The sequence below is a fragment of the Alligator sinensis genome, unplaced genomic scaffold (genome assembly GCF_000455745.1).
Source record: "Alligator sinensis unplaced genomic scaffold, ASM45574v1 scaffold360_1, whole genome shotgun sequence".
Taxonomy (NCBI): Eukaryota; Metazoa; Chordata; order Crocodylia; family Alligatoridae; genus Alligator; species Alligator sinensis.
Window position 1 is genome coordinate 272,005 of NW_005842337.1, and position 10,267 is coordinate 282,271.

The 10,267-nt window shown below is 40.8% G+C and overlaps 1 protein-coding gene across 1 annotated transcript; it reads left to right on the forward strand.

Annotated features, from left to right (window-relative positions):
* Positions 1-5,103: 5,103 nt before the first annotated feature.
* DRD1 (dopamine receptor D1) lies at positions 5,104-6,459 on the forward strand. The gene has a single exon (XM_006028723.1). The coding sequence runs from the start codon at positions 5,104-5,106 to the stop codon at positions 6,457-6,459; it is 1,356 nt and encodes a 451-aa protein (XP_006028785.1).
* Positions 6,460-10,267: the final 3,808 nt, after the last annotated feature.

The window sequence follows — 10,267 nt, forward strand, 5'->3', positions numbered from 1 at the left end:
CTGCAAGAATATGCCCTCATCTTTTCCCCCAAATCCTGTCAAATAAATGTCTTCTACAGAATGCTTAGGAGGGCAATGAGTTTTGACTGTTTGGGATTTATGCTGACTTCTGGAATATAAAGGGCTGAAGGGTGACTCTGGTAGCATGTCCAACTGGGTGAGCTACTCCAGATTTACACTAATTTGGCCCCTACATTCATGGTTTCCTGTAGCAATCATATTGTTCCAGATCTTCTGCTACAAGATGGGATTTAGAAATTTTAAGGAGATATGAAAGGTTAAATATTATAATAATAGAGAAATAGGGGTGGGAGGGAATTCCAGAGCATGTACAAGTGGACCTTGTGTAGCAAATATTTTGAGTTTGGTGCTTTGAAAAAAAGAACGCACATTTTAAAAGGAAAAAAAGCAGGCACAAGGAGTTTCATTACAGAAGCTTTGATTACCAAACAGCACCGATTTTTTTTCTTGTCTCTCTTTCCTCTTTTTCGAGGATGAGCGATGATTAGAGGACAGGATAATAAGAAGTGGGAATAAAGCTTGTGAAAAATCAATTTAAGGAAGAGAGGGAGAGAAAGAGACCAGGAGAAATAAAATAGACATTCCAGTCAGCTAGTCAAAGTTAGCTTAGATTTATCTGTTTTAACTGACATTATGAAAAATTATAGATGTCATGAAAGCAACTTCACTAATGGTAAAACCCTAGGAAATTTATCTTTGATTGTGCTTGGCAGTGCAGTGATTTTACTTGTTCTTTTATAATATTTTAACTTCCTCATCTCTGATGACGTATATCTTCACTTATGGACTTTGACGAATTAGATTGCTTTGCAAAAGAGATCAAATTGCAAAGGAACGTTTTTACCGTCTTTCACTGCATAAATTATGGCTAAGCTAAAAAGATACTAATCCTAGGGCAAGGGGGGGCTCCAGCTGTAATACCGTTCTGTTCTTGGGCAGAGCTCTGCCTTCTGAGAGCCATCCTACTTTGTGTTTTCTCCCTGGGAGCTTTTTGCAGGGGAAGATGTGGTGGACAGCAATGGCAGATTCTTACACGAAGGAAAATGAAATCCTTGGATTTTTTTTTTTAAACTGATATTAAAGTAAATGACCAAAATTCAACCATTTGGATGATGTTGACAGTTGGAGAAGGGGGCCACTGTCTTTAAGACAGTGTGAATTGAGACTCAGGGGATCTGGGTTCAGTTCTTGGCTGTGCCATAACTTTCCTGTCTGAGTTGAAGCAAATCCCTTAGATTTAGATCCTCGAAGAGATTAGGTACAACTGGAGGGAGATGCCGAAATGCCTTTGAAAATCTCAGCCTTAATGTTTCTTGTTTGTTCCTATCTGTAAACAGGTGGAAGGAAATCAGCACGAGCCATTTCCTTTCAGCTGTACTCTGTATTCAGATCCAAGCAGGGCAAGGGCTGCCTCTTACTACTTGTCTGTACTGCTTACTGTGCTCCCGGGCTCCAGAAGCAACAGTGTGGGGCACGGGAATGGAATTTGCCTTAATGCAACTGCTCCATTCAGTAACAGCGAACACATTCAAAAGGGCTGGATACCATAAGAAGAGTCAGATGCAATATTATGAGGAGTCAGATGCAATATTTTGAGGAGGTTTGGGAAACAAAGTCATTGGCTTTCATACCCAGCAAATGCCAGCTTTGATTGCAAGGGACCTTGCAAGTACCACCCAGCTCACCACTGCCCCACGATGCCTGCAGGTCAGTATCAGAGCTGTTGGGAAGATAAGGAGAAAAAAAAAAAGGAAGATTGATTTTAAATGGTAGAAAAACTGTGCGCACATGTGTGGGTTAATCTTGCATGTGTTTTAACCTATAAATACAAGCAGGTTCCTCGCAGGCTTCCTTGCTGCAATAGGGTAAATCTGTGTTTGCTTGCAGTGAACCCTGTGTAACTGTATGTCCCTGGCCTATGACCCTGGCCTCCTGCTGTATTTTGGCAGTGGAGTGCAAGGGGACATTTAGGCCAAAGCGTTCTAATGACTGGCCTGATGCTCCCATTTACCCTGGAAACACCTGGACCGAGCCAGTTTCTCTGTATCTTTTGCATGCCAGTCTCCAGCAAGCAGGTAAAGCTGTGCAGAGCTAGAAAAGAATTCACTTGCCTTGGGAGAAGGTGGTCTACATGGTAGTCTTGATCTGTCATACCTGGCCTGATTGTTTAACTAGCTCTTAGATTAAAGTCCTTCTCCTGCCATAAGGTTCTTGGAACCAAGGAAAAATCAGCATCCTCCCTCTCAGTTCTCCTTTTCATTGCATGTTCCCCTCTGCACTTCGCCCACACACGAAGTGCTGTCAAGTGATGTGCAGTGCACAAGGCTGGGCTCACCCAGTAGAGGGAGCCAAGCTCCTACTGGCTGTGGAGCTGTTGGAAGTTGGTGAACAATGAACTGCAAAGGGAGAAAGTGAAGGGGGAGAGGGGGGAAGAAACGAAACAAACCAGCAGCAAAAGATGAGTGTGGTTCCAGCTGGATCTCCGTCTTACCTGCACCCAGGACACTAAGCCTGTGGGATAAATGACTTCTCCCTTGTGTTGGTAAGTACATGCCACACGGGGAAGAAACACGGGGGTCAAGTTCAGTGGGATGTGTATGTTCTGTGTGTTTTGTGTACTTCCAAGGCTGGTGAGCGTGAGCGTGTGTGTGTATGTGGTTTGTACGTGTATGCACGCCTTGTTCATAGATGGTTCATTTGTTCCTGGGGTTTGTGTTTTTTCTGTGACGGCATGTGTCTTCTTGTGCATCTTCAGGGATGTTTGATTCTCAGATCCAGTTCTGTTCCTACCTGTGTTTTTCTGACTGTTTGATATGTGTATCCCATTCTGTGCATGTGTGAATATTGTGGCTGTTTGATACTCACCTCTATTTCTTTTCATGTGTGTCCGTACTTTTTTGTAGCTCTGCAGCACTGGTGTGTGTGTGTTTTGTGTGTTTGATTATGGGTTTTGGAGTAATTATGTATCATCTTTATTTGTGCTCTGTATGTGTCTGGATGTTATCATTTACATTTTAGGAACTTTTCACAATGACAGGTTAATTGCATGCATTTACTTGTCATGTAAATTAATTGACCCTGTCTAGTTTTAAATAGTGAGATACTATATGTTATCCCACGTGTCACCAAGATAAATGTGGTTTAGGACAGTTTATATTAATACTGTTTGCTCAAACTCGATGCTAGCATTTATTCCCTTTCTGTGTCTCCCTGAGTATTCACCCACTAAACTACATAAAAATACCAGGGACAGTGAAACAGGATATAGCCCTTCTGGTTGTCCTGGAAATGCTTCTCTCTGGAAGAGTTTCTTAGATGGAGGGGATGAACAGGGTTGCTTCTGCTGCTGAGCTTGCCCACTGCATGGTCCCATGTCTGCTTTTCCTTTTTCTTAATCCTTTAGGAAGGAGATTCGAGTCAACCAGACCCTTCTTGGAGAGGCGATGTTGCCAACTCCTGCCCCAGGCAGAAAGAAGCTTTTGGTACTAGGGACCCCCTCTGAGCAAGACGGAGGGAAAGTCACTGGGATTGGAGATGTAAATCTCAGGGCAGGGTGCAGGAGACCCTGAAGAGCCTGTTGTACCTGGACTTTTGTCAGAGGGAAAGACGTGTCTGAGCTGGACCTGATTCCTGGAATGCAACTGTAATGAGCCGTAGCTGGAATTATTCCTCAAGAATTATGGAGAGTTAGCATGGCAGCAAAGTATTAAAGCAAACTCTACCCCTTGGAAACAGGAACACACTCCCACTGTTTCTGGTAGCCACTGGCCCCAGAAGGACTGGCTGAAGGGAGCTCCACTCAGGTCTTTCCCATTTCCTCCTTCTCCTCTTCCGCTTCTTTCTTCTTCCAGCAACGATCAAAAGATAGCAACATCACTCAGATCCTGCTAGAGTGTTGGAAATACCGTGCCTTGGTTTGGGATGATTTGTACTGAAGTGCCACTTCAATGGGATATACTCAATGGGATATATAAGGTCCAACTTGGGTGATGACCACTCAGCTGGGACTGACTTGGTTAACAAAGTTTGCAGGCTGCTTGCAAGGACCAGGTGGAATGGAATTGCTGTGCTCTTATAGGACTCTAGTGTTAAACAAGGGATCTTCATGCAGTGTTTGAAAACCAGAGCTATTGCTCATTTGAAAACTAACTCTTGCTGATCAAGCTACTGGCTTTTATTTTTTCCCCACCTGCACCTTCACGAAAAAAATACACCCGATGCAATTGGTGCAATTGTTTCTAGGTTGGTTTCATGTTTATGATTTGCTATGCAATTCAAATGCTAAATAAGGAAGAATCACAAATCTTCATCCCAGGACAAACAGAGAATCAAAAGGTAAAAGGTAGGAAGCAGAATTTCTCATTTAAGTAGAAGTAAACCTGAGCCATTCCTTTCTGAAAATCTGTAGACACACACACACACAGACACTGTATATTTATTTTCTTGTCCCTAGGACTGTGAGAGTTAAACAATGTGGAATTGGTCTCTGAGGCTGCCCATACGCAGAGAGCTGATGTATTTTGGAGCAGCCCCACATTGTAAAGGGGGGGGGGGAGGGGGGGAGAAATGTCTCATTTGTTGGAGATTTGAGAAATTAAATTAGAAACAAGAGTACCTAATGTAATATGCTTCACTAGATCTGAAGGGCTAGTCAAATCGGCACTGGAAACACTAGATCAATAGCCTATTTTAGGGGGAATATATGCAAACTTAAAAAAGTCACTGCATTTCTGTTTGTCGGGTATATTGGCAGGGGACTCGAGCAGGACAGTTGTAGGTGGCCTGTTTCAAATAAGCTATTTTCTGCTTGAGCAGTACCGGGTAGTTGAGAAAGGATGGCTAAAATGAATCTATAGTTGACTGTGTTTGTAACTTTCAGCTATTGCCACAGAGCTGTTGATACCTCTTAATGAGAGTCTTGAGGATGGCGTCGACCCAGGGATGAAGAGACTGTAGCACAAACCTTGGGTTTTTGTTTGGTGATGAGTAATTAATGGACGCCTGATATATCTGTAATCTCTGCAAGGCAAGGAGCTGATGTCATCATGAAAATCACGATATGATTTCCCCCCAGGAGAAACTATGACTTGGAACGACACCACAATGGATGGGGAAGGGTTGCTTGTGGAAAGGGACTCCTCCTTTCGAATCCTCACCGGCTGCTTCCTTTCTTTGTTGATACTCTCCACGCTTCTGGGGAACACGCTGGTCTGTGCAGCTGTCATTAGATTTCGCCATCTGAGGTCCAAGGTGACCAACTTCTTTGTGATCTCCTTGGCAGTGTCAGATCTTTTGGTGGCGGTCTTGGTCATGCCTTGGAAAGCTGTTGCTGAGATAGCTGGTTTTTGGCCTTTTGGTTCATTCTGCAACATATGGGTGGCATTTGATATTATGTGTTCCACAGCCTCAATCTTAAACCTGTGTGTCATTAGTGTGGACAGATACTGGGCCATTTCCAGCCCATTTAGGTATGAGAGGAAAATGACTCCCAGGGCAGCCTTCATCATGATCAGTGTGGCATGGACCTTGTCTGTGCTGATTTCTTTCATTCCGGTGCAGCTGAACTGGCACAAGGCTAAAACAACAAGCTTTTTAGACTTAAATGTCAGTTTTCAAGGTATGACCATGGAAAACTGTGATTCCAGTCTAAACAGGATGTATGCCATTTCCTCTTCTCTAATTAGCTTTTACATACCGGTGGCCATCATGATAGTGACCTACACAAGGATATACAGGATTGCTCAAAAACAGATAAGGCGAATCTCAGCTCTGGAAAGAGCAGCAGTGCATGCCAAGAACTGCCAAAACTCCACTGGTAACAGAAACAGTATTGACTGCCAACAGCCAGAGAGCAACTTCAAAATGTCTTTCAAGAGGGAAACAAAAGTTTTAAAGACTCTGTCAGTGATCATGGGGGTGTTCGTATGCTGCTGGTTACCCTTTTTCATATTGAACTGCATGGTGCCCTTCTGCGAACCTACTGTACCATCACGGGGAGCAGAACCCTTTTGCATTAGTTCCACCACCTTTGATGTTTTTGTTTGGTTTGGATGGGCTAATTCCTCACTGAACCCCATCATTTATGCCTTCAATGCTGATTTCCGCAAGGCGTTTTCAACTCTATTAGGATGCTACAGACTCTGCCCCACCTCCAACAATGCGATAGAGACTGTTAGTATCAACAACAATGGAGCAGTTGTTTTTTCAAGCCATCAGGAGCCCAAAGGATCCAGCCCAAAAGAGTGTAACCTGGTGTATCTGATCCCACATGCTATTATCTGTCCAGAAGAAGAACTTCTGAAAAAGGAAGAAGAGAGTGAACTATCTAAGACCTTGGAGAAAATGTCTCCAGCACTGTCGGGAATCTTGGATTATGAAGCTGATGTGTCTTTGGAAAAGATCAATCCCATTACTCAAAATGGGCAACATAAAACCTGAACAGCAAGGTTAGCTCAGTAAAATTGAATCGTCAAAAAAGATATACAAGATTTTTTAGTAAGAAACTAAGCTAGAGTGAGATTTATACCACCACACGAAGTCCAGAGTTGATTATTTTCTCTTCAGTCAAACATAGCGTTTAAAAACAAAGAAAGAAAAAAGAAACAATTAAAACCTAAAAGGTATTTTTGTATTGTTCATACTGAATAAAACTGAGATGCAAGTTTAGGTAGTGTAATGACAAGAAAAATGTTTCTTCTTCTCTGTAAGGACTTAGAGTTCATCTGGATGCTTGCTTAAAATGAAGCAAGCTATAAACCACGAACCATTTAATGATTAACCCTTACTAGCAGAAAAATGAAGTTCTGTTTGTCATTTCTAGTGCTAGTGGGTGCTAAATTGGTTCTCAATAAAGTGTGAGGGATTGTAAAGCTGGGTAGATGCCTTCATAAATTATTTCTGAAAAATAATTGAGCCTTATAATGAGAATGGGTATTTTTAAAGATTTTGGAGGTAATAAGTTGATGCTGGCTTTATTTATTTATTGTTTTAAATGGATATTTTTCATATGTTATAACAGATCTAGCTTTATTTATCTTATTTAAAATGTCTAAATAATGGGATATTTGTAGGGTCTCACAACTACTTTTTGACCAGTCAACTTGTCAGCACTTTATAAATGACTATTAAAAATTCTGTTAGCCTGGATAACCAATGAGGTAAATAAAGATAATATAACTTTAAAAGTATAGCAAAAGATGTAGGGGAGTCAGTGAAACTGAAATTGCAGAATTTTTTTGTGGGTTTCTTTAAAAATAGGACCAGAGTTGACTGATTGATGAGTTGTGAAAGCTCTTCCCTTTATAGAAATAAAAGGACTTGCTGCTATTTATTTTAAAGTTTCATGTTACAAAGACTTTGCTAGAATGTCAGTTTGTGGATCTGTAAATACCTTAAATATGACTACAACCTTAAGAAAAATCCTATTTGAGAAGAAAAAGCTTCTTAGAAAACAATCATTAGTATATACTGTTTTGTATTTATGTAAGATAAACAGTTTTCTCAGACCTTTCTTATTTCAAGTCTTGGATATCTTTTCTGAAGAAACACACCTGATTATAATGGTAGTAAATATGACAAATCTTGTTACCATCTGTATTACTGCAGCCACACCAGTAGTCAAAAATCATGTTGTTTGTCTGCTGCTGTATCACAGTCTCAATTAACTTTACAAGTGAGGTACTTTATTTAGTGCTTTACCTTGGAAGCTAGAAGGACATTAATTTTAGTCTTTAATATGTTAATAGTACATTGAATAATGAATAGTGCCTCATTTCCATTTTGGATTAAGACATTTCTAAACATGTACGGAGCTGCAGTCCCCATTTCCAAATGTCCTGTGAGCTCCAAGAAAAGTTGCCAATGTTTATTTTCACAACTGCTACTTTTTCATTGTACTTGGAAACCAAAATCCTTGCTGCTTTCCCTTTGTAATGTAAAAAGCAGTTAGTGAACATTAGCAACACTCGTCAATATTAATATACAGCCACATTCCAAGAAAACCCTTTGTTTTTCGGAATGTTACCAAAATACCCTTTGGAGAATCCCTTCACCACATTTATCACAGGGTATTATCAGGAAAAGAAAAGTGAAGGAGTAATTAGAAGTTGAAAGACATATACATCCTGCATCAGGTCTGTGTTATATATGTATTGTGAATGTTTTCATAATTTTATTGCCTGTATGCTGCTTTCATACATATAATAAAATTATTTTGTGAACAGAAGGTCAAATAAAACAATCTACATTGCATTTATTAAATAGATTCTGGACTTTGTTTGTTGTACCAGTAAAATTAAACACATGCTCATGGTTTTCCACTTGCCTTAATTTGGAACCATGCCACAGAGGTTAATAGGAATTTTCAATACGAGCAGGAGAGCTTTGTATCAGGATAGCAGCACGTCCCTGTTTAGATTTGCGACTCTCCATTCTGGGCTAAAATTTGAAAGGAATAAAATGTCTGTTCTGGAAATGGCTGCATTCTGTGTATAAATGTCTAAGCTGTTTAAATACATGGGTCCTGCTTCATAACTGATTTTGGGTTCAGTGTTGTTGCACTGGTTTAACTCTGAGTGAACGCAGCGGAGACCGAGGTCCACTGTGTTTGCGGAAGGGGAGGCATTTAGTGCAGTGCTACTTTTTCAGTGATGTTATAAAAATAGCATACATGGATTCCATCATTAATGTCTCCCAGTGTGTTGCAGAACAAAAACGCTTGCTTTACAACTTCAAAAGACGGTGGACTGGCTTCTCAGCTGGTGTAGAGCAGGACATGCTATTACTGCAGTAGAGCAATGTAGAGTCAGACCAGCTAAGGGGCCACCTTTCTATAGTTTTTATTGTAACCAGTGTCAGACATTAAAACCAGCTGATATGATTCTGAATTCACCTAGAGTCTCATCTTTTAAATTGCCTTTAGCTAACTGGCCAAATATTTCTTTTGGATTTGGGGTTGTGCCTGCCTTGGGCCTGACAACTTGAGGAACGGAAAGGTTTGGCTTCCCTTTCAAAGAGTACATAGGCAAAAGACCAGTTGCTGTGGTTTAAGCAAACCTCCCCTTAAGAATTCATCCCCTTGGTCTCAAAACTCCCAGCTGTGGAATAATTTGGACTGGTATAGAAAGGCAAAATGCAAGTTCAAATACTCAAAATAACCCCATTCATAGTTGTTTTAATGGTTAAAAAACAGTATCTTGAAGCCCCAGCATTTTCTCTGGATACAAGAACCCAGACCCATTCCAATTCCTTCTGGACTGCAGACTAACCACATTTTCTGCCTAAAAATTGAGGCCCCTGGTGGCTTGTTCTAGGCAATGCCCACCTTGTCTCTGAATTGGATTCCCACTTTCATCAGGGTAACCTTGCAAAAGGTGTAATAGTGGGCATATTTCTCCTGAGTCTATCTTATGTTTTTACTTACTTTCCTGGTTCCCTCCATCCAGATAACCTCTTTATTGAACACTGCCATTTTCTCCATTCCCCTCATTGACCAGCTTAGTTCGTCCTCTTCTGTTCATTTGCCAGTCTAACTTCTGCCCCTCCTAGCTCTCAATATCCCTGGCCAGCCTACGTCCATTAAACCCAGGTCCTCAGAAACTCCTTCTCTCTAACACCAATGTTTTCTCAAATGCTATCATAATTTATGTAGTTTCTCAGTGCCTTCTATTGTAGTAGGCTTAGGTCAAAACTCTCCCCTACCCCCAATCTTTAAAAAAAAAAGACAAAAACAAAAAACAGGCAAAATTACCCTTTCACTGAGCAAAGAAATATCCCTCTTACTTTTTGCAAAGCCTGGAGAATAGGAGTAGAGGTAGTTACAACAGGCAGTGGTAAGTACTCTGCCTTTGTGAAGCTAATATGAATTAGCTTCTCTGAAGCCCGTACCACCTTCTCCTTAGTTGCAAAAAACGAATGTTTTTCAGACTGCAGGTGCTTTAAAGCTGTTGATCCCTGCAGGCACTGGAGAAGTTCCAGCCTTGCACAGGTGAAATATTACTCGTAAGGCTCTGACTAGTTATGCCCCACCAGATGCATCTTTATTGACTTCAGTGAAATGTTAATGGATAGCAGAAGCTTGGTATATTAGAGGACTAGGTTTAAAAAGTTATCTTCTGAACACCATAAAGCACACAGCACAGGACAGTTTTTAAGTTTCCTTTGCCTTGACTGTTATTATGACATGTAGTAAATTCAGTCTTCTATGTGAACTAAAGCATTTAACTGCATTTGAAATCTTCTACAGGAA

Bases quoted from the DNA above. Each gene is read 5' to 3' on its own strand.
- DRD1 (XM_006028723.1), top strand. From the start codon at position 5,104: ATGACTTGGAACGACACCACAATGGATGGGGAAGGGTTGCTTGTGGAA.